Raw genomic sequence first — 19,240 nt, 5'->3', positions numbered from 1 at the left:
TAGTCCCTGTTTGTCACTCTACAAAACATTAAAAATACAAAGATATTTTCTTATTATCATACTCTTATCTAGGTCATAACAAAATACTACTTTGTACTTTATAAAAATGATATTTTTCCGTATAGACCTGGATTCAGTAGTTCCGCCAAGATGATCACAGTCTTCCCACTTGTAAGAAAGGAGACAAGTGTTAAACAAATAATCACATTAATAAATCTATAATTTAAATCAAGTAAAAGTGATATAAATTACACATATATGGAGTTCTTGCCATATATAACAGGAGGGTCTCATTTACATTTCAGGAGTCAAAGAAGACTGCTTTGAGGAAGTGATGTTTAAATGGACATTTGAAAGATGAATGGGTATTAGCCTAGTGAATAATAGTGGAAGCCCTCTAGGCAGAGGCTTTGGAGAAATTTGGAGGTTGGAGAGATTTGCATTATTCCAGAACACAGTGAAAGTAACATTTAGTAGGAGAACTCTTGGTTATGGTAAACATTTGAATGGTGCTGAAGGCAGTGGAAATCACTGAAGGATATTAAGAGGAATGATGACATTTATCTATTATAAAAGATCTCTCTGAAAGGAAATAACTGAAAAGAAAATAAAGACATAATCTAGCAATCTAAGCCACAGCTGATGGTGGCTTGGGCCAAGGTGGTTAGGATTGAGATAGCATACATTGGAAACAATGTATTATAAATGGAATAGGGATGTTTCTATAAATGCCATATCTTGGACCTTGTTACCTAATATACCAATGTATCTCACAGCTTGGAGCTGAGCCTCATACATAGTATTAAATAAGCTTTTCTGAAATTATTGAATAAATAAATAATTGAGAATAAGCTTTTCTGAAATTGTTGAATAAATAAATAAGCTTTTCTGAAATTACTGAATGAATAAATAATTGAGAAGGTAGAAGAAGTAGATCTCAGGAACATCTTCTTTATTTCTTATGTAATCTGTTGGTCAATGGAATAGGGGAATAGGGGAATTGGAGATGACAAAGATTTGGACATAGAAATAATCAAAAGTTCAATTAGAAACATGTTAAGCTTCTGATTCTATAGTATACAGAATTTTGATCCCCCAAATACATCCCATGTGTGAATATGTTACCTTACATAACAAAATTAACTTTGTAGATGTGATAAGGTTAAAAACCTTGAGATGGGAGGATTACCCTGGATTGTCCAAGTGGGCCCATTGTAGCCATCTAAGCCCTTAATAGTGGAAGAGGATGATAGAAGAGTGGATTAGAGAGATGAGATAGAAGGAGAGATTCAAAAACTGTGAGAGGGACTTGACCCACCATTGCTAGCTTTGAAGATGGAAGAAGTGTGCTATGAGCCAAGAGAAAAGGTATGTGGGTGGCCTTTAGAAGCTGGGAATTGTCCTTACATGACAAGTAAAAAGGGAGTGGGGATCTCAATCCTACAACCTCCAGGAACTGTATTCTGTCAATAACTGGAATGAGCAAAGAAATGGATCTTTTCCTAGAGCCTCCAGAAAGGAATACAGACCTATGCATACGTTGGTTTTAGCCAAGGTGAGACCCATGTTGAACTTCTGATTTATAGAACTATAAAATAATAAACTCGCAATGTGTAAACAACTAAATTTGTGGTAATTTGTTATGGCAACAATAGAAAACTCATATAATATGCATTAGGTGTCCTAGTAGAGATATTAGTTAAGTAGCTGGACATACATAGTATAATACATACCTAACATCCCCCTCCACCCCACACATATATATACACAGGCATATTAATCAAATTAAATCATTCTATCATAATAAATCTTCCAGTATGGGGATAAATAAGAATATATCTTGAGCAAGAATCATTTAAATTATGGATTACATAAAACTACCCACAGACAGAAAAAGTCCCTGAAACTTTTAAGAGTGTTGGTTTAATGAAATAAAACCTACTTACGTTATTGGACTGTATTTTTCTATTTACTTGAGCAGTGATTTAAGACAAAAAGTAACATTTTTTGTTTGATTGGTTGGGTTTTTTTGTAAGGGATGTGGCAATATTATTGTTTGTTTTTTCCACTAAGATGACCAGCTTGACTAATATGTCAATAATCTGTAAGACAAATTCTAGGAAAAATGTAGAAGTAGAAGAAAATATGTCTATGGAAACTCTTCAACTCTTTTACAGTATTTTTGTCCTCTTCAGACATTCCTGCAATTACTCTTCTATCTTTTCTCAGGCTTAAAACTCCAGAGGTAATTCCCTCCCAGGTACATTTGTGTTTTGATGAATAAAAGGGACAAATCCTGCTGGAATGTCCGGCATTATGACAGTCAGAAGGAACGCAGTTGCGGACATCCTGGGCTTTATCATTTCAAACAAGGCACAAGTGTTCAGCAAACCCACCCCACATGCTTCCCCAGTGTTTGTAAAGGTGGATATACATCTGCTCGTGTACTGTTCAAAATACATCATATTGCATCCCAGGCTTTGTAGATATTAAGTGATTATTGTGTCCCTGGCTCATAATGCAGCCAGGTGTCTTGTTTTCCTTCCTTTCCTTTGTGAAGTTCGGGGCATAATTATGTAACATTTTATAGATGCTAAGATTCATTCCAATTTCTTTGAGAAACAATAACATAGAACTGTTTAGCACAAAATGCACTGTATTTGATAATGAAATGTCATAATTTATATTCCAATTAATTGATTTTTAGATTATTTTAATTCTCATAACACTTCATCAGAAGAATAGTCACTCAAAATTTACCCATTTTATTTGATGCAAAGTGATTTACTATTACATAAAATTTTCAGTTACAGTAGGTTTATTATAGCATCAACAATTCTGTTATCATTTGGAGACTGAATTCTAATATTAAAGAAGAGCCCTTTGCAGTTGCTTTACAGTTACTATACTTTCACTTCTATTTGGGTTTTGGAACATGTTTAGTTTTAAATCTCAGTTCCTTGCATTAATTTATTCTAACATTCATTAATTCCACAAATATTTATTAAGTAGTTTTATATGCAAGACATTATACTAAGAACTGGGGCACTGAAGTATTTATTTCTTGTGTAACCCTAAGCAAGATAATTAAAGTACATAAGCCACAGCTTTCTTACTTGTAGAATGGGACCAATGATATTTATTCATAAGAACATCAGACAGATTAAATGCAGTTATATATATATATATATATATATATATATATATATATAGTGCTTAAACATATATATATACACACACACATATAGTGCTTGAATTTAAAAAGCTGTAAAATCTTGTCAGTCAGTTATGTTTAATTAAAAACTAAATGTGTTTGTTTTAATTTTAGAATGCAAAATCTATTAAAGAAATGATAATACAAGAAAAATTCAGTATTTTTGAAATGTGAATTTTCTGTCATAATATAATATTGTTATTTCTACTGTTATCAAATTATGTTATATTCATTTTGAATGAAGAATATCAATTAAACTATAGTATATTTCTTTTCATGTTCTAGACTTTTGTACTACATTGTCATTATCTTTTAAATTTTCTCCCTAGAGAAAAAATATTTGGTTAGAAATATGCCATAATTCTTTAACTATCCCCTTCTGGCAGGACAACATAACAAAATGTAATGTGAAAAAATCATAACAAAGAGTACTATGTGAATTCCTTTGTTTTTAATTTTATTTAGGCAACAGACCCTGATGATGGAATAAATGGCCAAGTACACTACAGTTTGGGTAACTTCAATAATCTTTTTCGTATCACATCCAATGGGAGCATTTACACAGCAGTGAAACTTAACAGAGAAGTCAGGGACTACTATGAACTTGTTGTTGTGGCAACTGATGGAGCGGTACACCCTCGTCATTCAACTCTAACGCTGGCCATCAGGGTTTTGGATATTGATGATAATAGTCCCGTGTTCACCAATTCAACATATACTGTCGTTGTTGAAGAGAATCTGCCAGCCGGGACCATTTTCCTTCAAATAGAGGTGTGTGGAAGAAGCAATTATTTCATGAATTCTGTATAAGATTTGACATTCATTGTAGGGCTGCCAGACTTAGTAAATTTAAAAAAAAAAAAAAAAAAAAAAAAAGCCCATGCAGTTAAATTTCAATTTCAGATAAACGAGTAAATTTGAATATAAGCATTTCTCAAATATTACATATTGTGCTTTATCTAATAACCCTATTTTAGAGATATACCAAAATTTAAAGGGAGAAAAGTTACCTTTGTGAGAAACTGAATAACATTTCGTAACAGATTTCTTTTTAATCTACCAAAGTAATGCTAAATATTTATTGCAACAATTAACAATACGAGACTATTTTAAAAACTTAATAGTCTTTCACCTTGTACCTCCAAAGTTACTCGGTATTAAATTTTATGTGTATTCTGTTACATTTATGTTTGTGCTCACACAAATATCAAATAACTATGTACATATATATATAAATATACATGTATGCAGGTGTGTACATATATATATACATTCATATGCATACATGTATAGAATTGCCTCATATTTTACAGAAATAAGATATTGCTGTACCTATTATTTTATAATATCTTTTTCACTTTCCGTACACAACTGGCATCCTTCCAGTAGTCTAACTCTCCTTTTTATTAGTGTCTTCATAGCTAAGCCTCTTTTTTTCAGTCCTCAAATAAATTATTACCAGAAACTCTGGACATTCTGATTCAGTAGGTTAGATTGGCCTAGAGATCTGCATTTTAAGCACAACCTCTTTAATTCTGACATAGGTGGTTTATGAAGTGTATTTTGTAAGAAAAAAATATAGTCCTTTCTCAACCTGCGATCTACAACTTGAATTTTGTTAGCATGCATTTCAATAACTTGTGTTTCTTCCATAATTCAACTCAATATGTGTTTACTTAGTCAGCAAACATTAATACATCTAAAAAAGGCAGATGCTGACCAAGGAGAGGGCCATTATTTCTCCATTTATTCTTCTATTCATCTATTCATTCACTCATTCCTTTATTCAACAAGCATATTTTCAGTGCTTATTGCATGCCAAGTCCTCTGCTAGACTCTGGGGATTCAAATGTGAACAAGACAGATTTCCTGCCTTCATCGAATTTTCAGTCTGGTGTAGCAAACAGACAAGTAACTGGTAATTAATATAGAGGTCCTCAATGCAAGGAACCTGAGAGATCACAGGTGGAGCTCTTTAACCTAATCTTGAAAACAAAGAGAATGTTTCCTGGAGAAAGTTTATTTCTAAATTGTGAACTGAGGGGCAAATAAGAGTTATTCAAGGGGAAGAAAGAATATTCAAGGCAGCGGACAAACCTGCTCAAAATCCTGGAGGAGAGGAGACAGTGAGGAGGTAAAGGGCTGGAAAATATATGTGTCCTTCTCACCATGTTAAGGAGATTGGAGTTGATCCAAAATGAAATGGAAAACAAGAAGAATTTTTAGGCAGGAAGGTGACATCATAAAATTTGTGCTTTAACAGTACCTTTCCCATTGTGATGTTGATAACTGTTTGGAGGGGACCAAGAGTGACATTCACAAAGATGTTTGCTTTACTGCATGAATTTTTTAACAAACCCTGACCTTCCTCACTCTATCCTTGCTCCATTCCATTTCCTCTACCAGAGTTGCCTTTGCCAGTCTCTACTACTGAATGAAAGAGTCATCTATAAGACTTCCCATTGAAACCTGTTCTTTCAGCTGTTTTTTGTTTGTTTTTTGTTTTGCTTTAATGATTGGGAAACTTTATTTTTGGAAATGAGAATTTTAAAAGAAATTTTGTTGGAGTAGAGTTGATTTACAATGTTCTGTTAGATTCTGCTGTACAGCAAAGAGAATCAGTTATACATATACATATATCCACTCTTTTTTAGATTCTTTTCCCATATAGGTCATTACAGAGTATTGAGTAGAGACCTGTGCTGTACAGTAGGTCGTTATTAGTTATCTATTTTATATATAGTAATGTGTATATGTCAATCCCAATCTCCCAATCTATCCCTCCCCAACCTTTCCCCCTGGTAACCATAAGTTTGTTTTCTACATCTGTGACTCTATTTCTGTTTTGTAAATAAGTTCATTTGTACCATTATTTTAGCTTCCACATAAGTGATATCATATGATACTCATCTTTCTCTCTCTGATTTACTTTATTCAGTATGACAATCTCTAGGTCCATTCATGTATCCCTTTTATTTTGGTATTTCTGTCTTATTTCTTCTTTGAGACAGTAATCTGGAGGGTAGGTATCTTGTTTTTATTCATCTTGTGCATCTCTATAGCACCTTGTGCACACTCAATAAGTATTAGTTAGAAGAAGGGAGGTATAATAGAGTGATCTCTAGAAATGTATTATAGGATCTTTGTGAGAAGACATATTTCCTTAGTTTTCATATAGCCCTTTAATAACCTGTTATGTTTATGGAAAGCACACACTAATATTTATTTTTATTTAAGGTATTATTTTTCATGGTTATACAGTCATCAGGAAATAATAAGCAATCATTTATGATACTATTTATTTCTTTACTGTGGTATGATCCTTTTAATTAGTGATTTTTTCAAATAAAATAGGTACAGTAACAAGATCAACAATGACAAAACCTCATGGGTCTCTGTCTCTGACTTGTTCTCTTTCTTTCTCTCCCTCTATCTGGTAAATTACTTTAAAAAATGTTTCTCTCTGAAACATGCCTTTTGATCATCATTCATTTCATGCTGTTCTAGGTACTGACACATGACTTCCATCAGTCCTGCATTTCTTTATTTTGGCAATGGCAGTGATATAACCATTCTTCTTCTTAACTTGTTACAGGCCACAGATGTTGACCTTGGAGCTAATGTATCTTATCGGATAAGAAGTCCGGAAGTGAAGCACTTTTTTGCACTACATCCATTTACAGGAGAACTCTCCCTTTTAAGGAGTTTGGACTATGAGGCATTTCCAGACCAGGAAGCAAGTATCACTTTTCTAGTGGAGGCCTTTGATATTTATGGAACAATGCCACCTGGTATTGCTACTGTCACAGTGATAGTAAAGGTAAGGAATATAGATGACTTCTGGTTGCCTACTTTGTACTCTCTACATGTAGTTTCTGGTTTGTTTTTTTTTTTAAATCCACACTATAGTATAATATTTGGGGGCAGGATTCATAATTATATGTGGTACCAGAGCCAGAATATAAAATTTTGAATGTACAGTATTTACAAATACTTGAGAAATAACTATATTGTTTAACTTATAAAAAATAAGTTTGAAAGAACCACTAAATAAGAGTTCAAACACTGTGTCTCCCTGGGTCCACCATTAGCTCTGTGACTTCAATCAAGTCATAATTTCTCTAGACTACACTTTAGTCCAAATTCCACAGCACCGGGGATAATAACTTCATCCAAATCCTTCAACTTAAAAAAGTAAAAATTTAAAAAAAAATAAGAGGATTTTTAAAGTTTAAGAGTTCTAAGCCCCCAAGAACTAGTTAGTTTAGTTTAGTTTGTAACCCAAGACTCTGGATTGAAGCAAGCTTTGGAATCAGATGGAATTGGGGTTAATTTCTTGCTCAACCATTTTCAAGTTCTATGACCTTGGGGACTCTCTCAACTTCTCTAGATTTGCCGTCTAGCTTAATAAAATACCCTGCACCAATTGATTACCTAGAAAAGCATGCCATCTTCCACCTTCAGGGTTTCTTGTGATCGTTAAGGTGTGTATTTAAAAGAAGGCATGAGGAAAGATTCATAGGTTCTCACATGTTAGTGTATATAAAGGTCATCTGAGCTGCATACCAAACTTTCAGACCCCTCTGCTTCTTCCCAAAGGGGCACCTTTCCCACAGGAGCATCTGAGACATCAGTATATTAGAAAAGTACACAGATGATTCTTACACAGGTTGTGTGAGTATCAGATGTTGAAAAATATACTTCAGTTACAAATATACACATACAAATGATCCTCGAGCTGCTTTATTAAAGGTGTGTTTAGTACTAAAAAATGACTTCCAATGACCTTTATTTCTTTGGTGACATAAAATAAAAGTGCTTTCATAAACATGTTTTATATGATTTTTGGTCAGGGGAAGAAAGTACAAATTTGAAACTGCCCTCTTAACATGTTTTCTCTGGTACCCGACTGGAGTTTGAATGGTTAAAAAGACAGCTAGTCAGAAAGAAACAGATTCACACAGAGTGAGAGGAAAAGAGTGAGAGAGGAGAGAAGGAAAAGGAAAAAGGGAGAGTGACAAGGATACAGAAGATCTATATGATAAGTGAAGACTTTACAAGGAAGCCTGTAGAAAGTTTCAATAAGTCCATGAATGAAATACGTGAATAAGATTAATTGGGTAAGCATTTTAAGTTCACTTTAATATAGATATTTTAATTCATATTATATTCACAAATGTATATGTTCTACAAAAATATATGATTTATGATTATGACTCAGATTTTGCCAGGTAACCACTGAGACCAAGTTTCCATGTTAAAAAAAATAAAATCTATGAAACTAGACAGAAGAAAACATGGAAGTATATGTACATTTTGAATTAATGTTTAGTTATAGATGGTAGAACTGCAGTACAAATTTGGCAACCACACATTGGTCTGCTATACAGTGGGACTATTTGTACTTCTTGCAGTCACCTTATATCACTAGAAATGTATCCTAACTGAATGGGATCAAGTTATTTGACTCACCAGTTCTTTTAGGTTGTCTGATCCTGGAGATCATTCAGAAAACCATGGGAACCTATGTTCATTTAAAGTTTTCCGCTTGAGATGCCTAGAATTACAATCTGTAATGTGTTTGAGGTAAATTGTTGGGCAGAATTCACCTGTGATAAATTACTCAGGATTTTATACCATCTGGCTCTAGTTGGCTACCTAAAGCATGTGGAAAGTTCTGGGAATGACTTCAGTTCTTGAAAGCAGCTTTCTATAGAGGGCTGTATGTACACAGGTTATAAGGCACAGAAGGTCATAGGCAGCTTTTGTACAGTGTTCATTCTTAAAGGGCACTGCCAGATATAAATGATGGTACAGGAAATCATCACTTTTGTTGCATTTTTGTTTGATTGCTTAACTGATAAATAAGTAAGGCATGCAGTTGGTTTTCTTAGACAATAAAATATTGATATGAAAACATAGAAGATTATTAAAGATTTTACCAATATATGATTAACATAAGTATATTTATCATATAGGTAAATGCTCTAATGCTCTTGACTGTAAGATCTTTGAGTGTGGATTTTCTTGTGTGTTTTGCTGTCGTTGTTAAGATAATCCTGCAATCAGGGTGGGATGTGGGGGATTATTCCATTGCCTTTACTTTATACTTGAATTAGGCTTATCTGACACACATGATGTCACTTCTTTCCTGGAGTCCTGCTGTCTTCTCTAAACTGTTGGGTTGGCCAAAAAGTTCCTTCAGGTTTTAAGGAAAAATAAAAGACACATTTTTCATTTTCACCAAGAACTTTATTGAACAACATATTCACCATCTTGTTCCACTACCTTCTGCCATTTTTCAGACAACTTCGTAATTCCATCTTCGCAAAACAGTTTATCTTTTTGAGCAAAGAACTGTTCCAGGTGTCTTTTACAGTCTTCCAGGGAATTGAAATTTTTTCCATTAAGAGAATTTTGTAAATACCAAAATAAATGGAAATCTGAAGGTGCAACGTCTGGTGAATAGGATGGATGAATCAGAACTTCCCAGCCAAGCTGTAACAGTTTTTGCCTGGTCATCAGAGAAACATGTGGTCTTGCATTACCTGATGGTAACAAGTGTTGCTTTCAGCTGGTCTCACTGGGAGCAGGACTTGTTGGAATTAATTGTTCGGTTTTCCAGAAGGAGCTCATAATAGAGTCCCTTCCAATCCCACCATATACACAACCTCATCTTCTTTGGATGAAAATGAGCCTTTGGTGTGGTTGGTGGTGGTTCATGTCGCTTGCCCCATGATCTCTTCCATTCCACATTATTGTACAGTAACGACTTTTCATCGCCCGTCATAATTTGTTTTTAAAACAGAACATTTTTGTTACGTTTAGGAAGAGAATCCCATGCAGAAATATGGTCAGGAAGGTTTTTTCTCTTAACTTCTGTGGAACCCAGACATCAAAGTGATCAACATAACCAAGCTGGTGTAAATGATTTTCCAAAACTTGATTTGGATATTTTGAGTATGTCCGCTGTCCTCCTGCGTGGTATAATGTTGATTGTTTTCAATTAATGTATCAATTTGATTGCTATCCACTTCAACTGGTCTACCTGACTGTGGAGCATCGTCCAGTGAGAAATCTCCAGCACAAAACTTCACAAACCACTTTTGACATGTTCGATCAGTCACAGAACCTTCTCCATACACTGCACTCCGTGTTTAAAGGATGTGAATACATCAAGGAGGGTGTGTCACAGGGCTGATTCAGATGGTTTCTTAAAGTATCTGCCTATTCTGCTATTCTACAGCTTTACAACAAAGATGTAACATATTTTCACTGAAGAACCAAACCAGAGGAAACAAATAAAAATGTACAAGCCCAGAGATAACATAATATCTCAAACAGGAATAATTTATATTGGTATGGCTCCCCATATATCACCCACTGATTTCTGGGAGTCCCATGAAAATGCTTTACTTATAGAGTATACACAATTAAATAATTTTACCCTTCAGTGATTATCACATTCTTCCCTGCCTGCCAAGGCAAATGAGACCAGGCTTGCCTTACCACAGCTCTCCCAGTGGGGACAATAGATGCTGATAAGCCTTGTTGATACTAGTTACTGCTAAGCATTGGTACCATTTTCCAATCCCATCATGACTATAGCTGCGATCTCTACCCCAGTGAATTGGCTGCCTCATATTGGGGGGCACTCTTGATATGTTGGTGTCCTCAGTATGTACTCTGAGAACTTGACTTCACCAAAGTCATATAGTATTCCAAACAGCAATAATTTGTGCCTTTAATATATTATTATCATCAGGGTCTCTCATTATATACTTCATAGAGCACTAGCTCCTCAAGATGGTACTGGGTGTCTCATTCACAAAGAATTACATAGACAAGTGGATTTGGGAAACACTGGTATGTATAAAAATAAACAGATTTCTATGCTGTAGGCCTTTATATAGGAGCCTTAAATATGCTAGTGTATGTTGTGAATCTCAAGAAAATAAAATGTGGGCTTCCCCGGTGGCGCAGTGGTTGAGAATCCGCCTGCCGATGCAGGAGACACGGGTTCGTGCCCTGGTCCGGGAAGATCCCACATGCCGCGGAGCAACTAAGCCCGTGAGCCATGGCCGCTAGGCCTGCGCGTCCGGAGCCTGTGCTCCGCAACGGGAGAGGCCACAACAGTGAGAGGCCCGCATACCGCAAAAAAAAAAAAAAAAAAAAGAAAATAAAATGTGATTTCCCACAATTAATCATGGAATTTCTTTTTATTTGTAAAGCTTTTGATAGGACTAATTTTCCAAAGAATGCAATTTGGAAAAAACTTTATTAGGTTTTAGTGAAAATAACAATTTGTAGGATTAAATATTGAATAAGTTGTTTAAAATGTACAAATACGACTGCTGAAAGTCTCTTTTTACCAAAAAAAAGCTTCATAAATAATTATAAAAATTATCTTCAGGGAAATAGATTAGAATTATGCAGTGTTTAGAAGCTTGCAAGGTTGCCAAGGTAAAATTGTAGTAACTAGTTAGAATAATTCTTAAAAATGTAAAATATTTTTGGAAAGAGGTATTTAAAATTTTATGTGTGGAATTTTAATGAAAATCCTACTCAAGTCATTTTATATATAATCTTCTGATGACTTTGCCAGTTCCCTTTCTCCTCACCTCCAAGTAGCAGAATGATGCCTTTAGGATCCGGCATACCAGAATTAAATCTTAGCTCTACCCTTTATTAGCTGGATGATCATGAGCAACTTAATTTCTCTAAGCTTCAGTTTCCTTATTCTAAAAATAGAAACAATAATAATAATAGCTAACATCTATTTTAAGCAAACAAATTGAGATGATAAATTTAACACACCTAGCATAATGTCTGATATACAGTAAAAATAAACCATATACATACACACATACATATATATAATTATGATGCACTTTTGAGAAAGTCTGAAATAAGGTGATGTTATTTGAATTTATGCTCAAATATTCAAGCTTAGAATGTGTACATATTTTCCCAATTGACCACAGTGTCATGGCTTGGAAAAAATAATCCAAAAACCTATCAACTGCCTTCCCCCTGTATTACCATTCCAGTTCAGAGAAACTAGATGGGAATGGAATTTTGTATTAAATTAGTGGGTTTGTCAACATTACACAGTGTTAACCTCTTCTAATTTAACCATCAATCTTGAAGGACTGTTTTACCTGCCAGAGTGCATGAGTGATGAGGCAGTTGCTCAGGTAACAGAGATGCATCCTATGTGAAATTTAAACTCCTTACTATATATTCCCATCACATCCTTATACTTCCTCTTTCATAACATCCATCACACTTGCTAATATTTATTTATTTTTTGCTTTCCACACTAAACTGTAAGCTCAGTACCAGCAGGCACTGTATCTTTCTTGGTGGTAACCATATCCCCAGCACCTAAAGTACTACCTAATGCACAGTGGGAGCTCCATCAATATTTGTGATACTGAGAGCTATAGTGTACATTCTGCTATTTGTGGCAAAGTGTAACATTGCTTACCTTACATTAGGGATAATACTATCCCCCAAGTATCTAGAAAAGCTTCAAACTCAGAAATGAAACCAAACCAAAACAAAAAAAAAAAACAAATTTAGGCAGCTAAGAAAGAATCTTCCCAGTACAGGTTTTGATCCAAAAAAAAAAACATCGAGGTAATTTTGTGACTTGTGTTTAAGAGAGCCCCATGCAAAACAGAAAAGGAAAGATTTGTTTGGTTGGTTGGAGATAGGGCCTTTATGACACTATGTGGCAAAATCACAAGAGAAGTCAGAAAAGGTGGAAAGGCAAGTAAAGAAACCAAGAGGGAAGAAACAGCAGAAGGTAGATAATATAAAAAAGAACAACTGGAACAGCAAATAGAGGGTGTCTGGTAGTGCAGAACGGAACTGGTAACAGGCAGAGGAAAAAAATCAACTGTGTCGTCTACCAAGGAAGAGGAGGCATCAGCTCCATAAGGCTTAAGGGATTTCAGAGGGTAGGGCAGCCAATGGTTCTATGTGGCTAGTGATAACGCCAGACGGTACTGTAGGAGCCATTCCACCCACTGGCGCACACCATCTGGTCTCCTCACAGAGCATGCACGAGAGATTAAGATGAAGGCTGACACTATATTTTCATCATTTGAAGAAAGATGATTGGAATAGAACCAGTTAGTACTCTTCTGTTAGGAAGACAGAAGAGCTCTTATCCGGAACAGATCTTATCCAGAACAACGTTCGACCTATGATTCCAGAAATTAAAAATTCTGTCATCTATTTCTCATCGCTTTCAATAGAGAAGATGCCGTTAATTTGTAAATTCACCAGCAAGTTCCTATCTTCCTGGTATGCTCATTAAAAAGGGTTCCTTAAATCTACTCTGTGGTCTGTCATAGCAGAAATGGTTTCTGTGATTATTTTAGACTTGAGTTTAGAAAATAAATAAATGAACATCATATTTTCTTCCTCTTAGATAACTATCTTCAGGTGCAGTTTTCGTTGCTTGATACATGGAGACTAATTATGCTTACTTGTACAACAATCTTTTTTTCTCAGAAGATCAAGGCTTAGTTCCAGTTGAGAACCATGGTAATATTCAGAATACTCTTTAGAAACATGAAAAGAAATTTTTGTTCAGACCAACAAAAAGTATAGCCACAGAAAGGAAACTTAATGATAAAATTGTTAACAAAGAGAATAGAAAATGAAATTTTCTTTCTGTGAATCCTGCCCTCTAGTGGACCAATTGGCAACAGACTAGGGCTTGCGTTTGGAGAGTGGAGTTTATCCTTAATTTGCTGCATAGTAGAGCATTTGTACAGAAGCAGATTTATGTACATTTTTCTTCAGACATCCCTGGAGCATAAATATAATGAAGTATTGATTATGCTCTTTGGCATTGCATTTCAGTAAATTCTCTAATCTGAAATAATGCATCATGCAAGAACTGTGTGCAACACAGCTTAGCCACAATGAAAGATTGTAACCTCAAAATATGTACAGTGTACCAGAAAAAGAAACACAGCTGCAATAACTGTATTGATTTATTCTTTATGTTGTCAGTGGCAAGCAGACCAAAGGGGGATACCAGTCTTTTAATGGTGTTCAATTATTCACCACTTTAGGTTTCTGTATAATGTTTGTGAGGCCAGATTATAAAAATGTCCACTGTGCGTTCAGTTAGAAGGTGATCGGTGACTACTTTCCCGGCCAAAAAATAAAAAGGCTACTGTACTCAACACTGTCAGTGGTTGTACTGACATAACTGGGAAATCACATATTATTTTTTTTCCCTGAAGAATTAAGATTACATTAAGATTTTTAATGTCCCCTGGGGGGGGCACGGGAGAAGAAAATTCATAGGAATATATTGAGTTTATGTGATTTGGGAAACTCATGTAGAGAAAAATCACAGTTGGGCTCCTTTTCTAACCTTCAGAAGTTACAATTTAGGAGTGCAGGAGGAGTTCTACCCCTTTGGTTACAAGACTCACTTGTTAAAATAATTGGCACTCTTGAAAGCGGGAGGAAGTGTGCATGCAAATGTTTTATATATTCACCCCCTGCCTGGAACCTCAAGATCAATACCCTCCACTCTCCTCATTATAGAGAACCAGTGCTTCCTAGGTTTATTTACTTGTTCAGATTCTAAAGCTCATCATTTATAAAGGAAGTCTTTTTCATGTAGAGGCTGTGAATACTACATTTCAAAACAGAGAAAATGATGTTTTTTATTTTTCAGTTTTGCTTACAGCTCAAGATCTCCAATTTTTACTAGAATCTACAGGGTTTTTCAGATTCACGACTCAGAAGTCAGCTCTATTGTGAAGATAAAAGCAAGCTCGATTTGATTGTAATAGTTAATTATCCTGACCTCTTTGCAAAAAGAGGTGTTTATAATCAGTTAATTTGTGTGTTTCCAATTTACATTGTACAAAAAAACTATTGTATCAGAGCAAATATCAAAGACTGTGTAGAATAATTTTCTTCTTTTGTTTTTAACATCGATTGAGAAAAAGATAACTGGGAGAATAAGATAACTAACAAATTTAGTTTGGGGGTCAAATATGTTTGACCAAAAGTACCCAAAAAAATGCAGGGTGCAATGATTATTTTTTAAAAAATTAAATTTAAGAAAGATAAATCAGCCAGGTTAATAAACATTATTTTTGATTAAAAAAATGATTTGAAATTCTCCATCAAAGATAAAATGTTTGAGAAAAACATGGTCTTGCTCTCAGGAGACCAGATTAATTAGTGGTTTTGCCAAATAAGTAGATTAATTTAGGCGACATTGCTAAGCTATCTGCAGAATCAGTAACTTTACTTGTCAAATAGCAGTTAAGTGACAAATTCAGGAACATCTTTTCTTGAGCCACCCAGAGCCTAGCATTGGGTCATAAAAGTGGGAGGAACCTGATAAATCATTTAATGAATAAACATAATAGCAATGCATTTATATCATTGAATTGTGAAAATTTAAAGGATGCATATAAATCACTTTGAAAAATCTTTAAATAAATTAAAATTGTTTTCTGACTGAGAACATCTAATCCTATGTGTCATTATTGTAGTGTGGTACAGGGAAAACATCCTTCAATCATTTTATGTTTGTAAAAATGTAAGATGGCATAAAAGGATATTTCACAATTTGCATTTGAAATGTTCTAATCATACTATTATGCTAAGTATATATATAAAGAATTTGCAATTGCAACAGAAACACTAAAGAGCTTTCTTTAAAAGCAACAACAACAAAACAAACAAACAAAAATACTGTCCTCTACACCTGTCTCATAGAAGGGTACCTTTTATGAACGTTTTCAAAGGTTTTTCAAAGTTCAAAACTACATCATACCATTAGAAGTACCTTTAGAGAAAATTTCACACATCACTCCAAATATCTGAAAGATGTATTTGGAGGAGCACAGGGTGTGTGACAGACTCTTTACTTGAGTAGAATGGCCTTTGGTGGAATGGGGTAGGTATCACACACATTAATATTGTATAGGAACTCTGGCAATTTCCTCTGGGGTGCCATTCTGAAGTGAGTGTAATGGAATTGAGAGGATGGAAGGCTGACAGTGGCAAATGGGTTGTGTGATATGAAGAGATGGAGCCAGTCTAGTCACTGTGTACCTTACCTGGTTTCAACAGAAGCACTAAATTCTGAATTGTGTTTTACAGGATATGAATGATTATCCTCCAGTATTTAGTAAACGGATCTACAAAGGGATTGTGGCTCCAGATGCCGTCAAGGGTACACCTATCACAACCGTTTATGCTGAAGATGCAGACCCTCCTGTAAGTAGAAGACGTTGATTAACACCCTGAACTAAAGTGAGAAAAATCTTTAACACTTATAAATGACCCAGTTCCCAAGACAGTGCAGCGAGTCTGTGTGAGTTCCACTCTATTCACTTACATACATTTGATGTACTCTTGCCTGTTGCATCCACAGGTACAAACCATATTTCGAGCGATTATTATTGAACTTAGACAATTAGGGATATGGTTTTTGTTTTACTGGGATTCAACATTTACTATTTATCAATTTATCTAGTACTAATGATAAATATGTATAGAAAGAATTGTCTACATTTGTAATCAGTATCATTCAGGTTCTTTATTTAGAATATTGTAAGCTGAATTTAGCCTGGATAAGTTTTGTCCTTAGGTATTTTACATTTTATTCATATTTTGTTAGCAAACACTAAATCAATATATGACATAATATTATATTGAATGTGTTAATTTTGGTAAACTAAAGTTGTATTTCTTTTAGAATATATTTAAAAGATTCCTTTATTATCCAGAATTTCAGGACATCTTTTGAGATGCCCTAAATTGTCTTTCAAGATAGAGGGTTCCTAATTAAAATATTATTACAGCAGAAGTGAGGTAAATTTTCCTTAGTATTGTTTCTTAATGTATTAAAAATAGCATATAAAACTAATAGTACCAGTATAAAAATGCTTTCTGTAAATAACTTGAGGGTGTTATAGGTATTAACTATTTATTCTCATAATAGCTGAATGATGAAGATTTGAATTTTTTACCTTGGGTGAGCTTGAAGTACAAGTGTGAATGGCTGATATATTCTAGAAAAATGTTAAGTGTTAAATAAACCATTTTAGAAAAGTAAGAAAACAGAAAAAGACCTCAATTTTATAAGTGATTTAAAAGTTCAGTTTTGTGTTGCTAATATAAACAGTATTTATGTAATGCTATTTATTTAATAAAATATGAATGGCAATCATAACATTTTTCAGCTTCAGCTGTGACAGGCCATATAAAGTCTTTTGTGACTATGACATCTTGAAAAATAATACTGTTAACATGAAAGCAATGACCTTTCAGTCAGAAGTTCCTTTTCTCAAGTGTGTTAAAATGTCTTTGAAACTGATTTATTGCATCTTGGGAAATACGACAGGCAAAATTTCATAGCCGTGGACATACCAATAGGATGGTGGATGTGAAATTGGTGTTTTGTCTGCTTTTTAAGTAAACTGTCAGAGGTACAAAATACTTTGAAATTAGGACTACAATTCAATTCTATTCAAGATGTGTTTTGAGCACCAACTCCATAGTAATCACTGTGCTAACCAGGTTTTGCTCTCCAGAAACTGACAATCTCATAGGAAAAGCAGAACTGCACATAGAAGCTAAAAAGCACTGTATTGAATGAGTGTACATGTAGGGGAGGAAGACTTTTCCTTTGTTCCCCTCTAGGCTCTCTGGCTGGTCTAATAATTAAATTGACATAAGACAGATTAACAGGAGAAAAACAAATTTAAATTTGTACAAGAGCTCATAAAAATATGATGCTTAAATAAGTGACTAAAGCAGACAGCTTTTATACATTTTAGACCAAGACACAATACATTTGTGAAGAACCAACAAGATGAAGGGGTTTGGGCTTGGGGTAGTATTTTAGTAAAGAAGTAACAAGGTTTGCTTATATGGCCTTCTTGTCTTTGAATTCCCTATCTCTGGTAGTAAGGATTTCTCTCTTTCTCCTGGTGCAGGCAGGATACCTTTCACATGGGAGATTTATTTCCTGCTTTCAGGGGAACAAAGAGGAGTCAGAGTGTCCATCTTATACTGACTGTTTCTTAAGTAGCTTTAATTCAAAATAATCAATATGTCCAAGTGGCATATTTTGGGCAGACTGCCATGAACCCTGTCATAAGCAAACACAGCATCTTAAAATACTAATATTTCTAAGAAATTTTCATTAGCACAGAATTTAAGATAGTGTTAAGCTTAATGACATTAATGATGAGAGACTAAAAGTAGGCCTGCTGTTTACCTATGTGGGATAGACCTCAAAGCCTTAGGATGGATGGCAAAATCCTCACTTCACTTGTGACACCGTGACCTTACTGCCTGGTTTGACATTCAGTCACTGCACTGATGTGAAAGAAGCTGTCTTGGTCTGTTGTCTGTTTTCTAAATAAATTATATTACTTCTCTACAGTATTTACCTAGAGAGAAGACCTCCTTTTTACTCCCTAAGCCCATTTACGGAAACTTAGCAGGCTCAAATGCCATATTTCTTTGGAAGAAGCTCTTATGTTTGCATTCCTAATAGTGTTTTTTTTGAACATTTAATGTCTAATGCTGGCTTTTCAGTATATGAAAGGTGGATGCCAGTCATTCAACTGGAATACTGAGCATGCTTATTTCATCTAACAAATATAAATTTTATCAGACTCAGTTTAGATCCTTGAAACACTAGCAATCATTTGGCATAACTAGTATTCAGCATCGAGTTTTCCATCATTGCTGCAAATTGTGTCCCTTAAATTAGCATAGTTACAATTTGGGTGCACCTACACCAATCTGAAATAAAAGCTCAATTCCATGAAATTTTTCAGAAAATAAAAATTATACAACTTTCAAAATGTTATGACTGAGTTCACTTTTATTATTTTATCTAAGTACCACAAACCAAAATAAGTATTTTTTGGGTGAGCTTGCCAAGTGTTTTCTATTCTATTACTATTGTAATATTTATTAATTAGAAGAAGATAGTTTCAATTTCATATCCTTCAG

General features: G+C 34.5%; 1 protein-coding gene across 5 annotated transcripts in view; it reads left to right on the top strand.

The window, feature by feature from the left end:
• The window catches only part of PCDH15 (protocadherin related 15), a 1,516,422-nt gene that overhangs the window by 1,319,269 nt on the left and 177,913 nt on the right, over window positions 1–19,240 (top strand). For all 5 annotated transcript variants that reach the window (XM_067025124.1, XM_067025121.1, XM_067025122.1 and 2 more), the window contains 3 exons: window positions 3,680–3,985; window positions 6,810–7,034; window positions 16,370–16,486. In XM_067025124.1, coding sequence (XP_066881225.1) covers window positions 3,680–3,985; window positions 6,810–7,034; window positions 16,370–16,486 — 648 coding nt within the window. The remainder of the gene's footprint in view (window positions 1–3,679; window positions 3,986–6,809; window positions 7,035–16,369; window positions 16,487–19,240) is intronic.

The sequence above is a fragment of the Kogia breviceps genome, chromosome 2 (assembly GCF_026419965.1).
Source record: "Kogia breviceps isolate mKogBre1 chromosome 2, mKogBre1 haplotype 1, whole genome shotgun sequence".
Classification (NCBI taxonomy): Eukaryota; Metazoa; Chordata; class Mammalia; order Artiodactyla; family Physeteridae; genus Kogia; species Kogia breviceps.
This window is presented reverse-complemented; position numbering and strand designations above follow the sequence as displayed.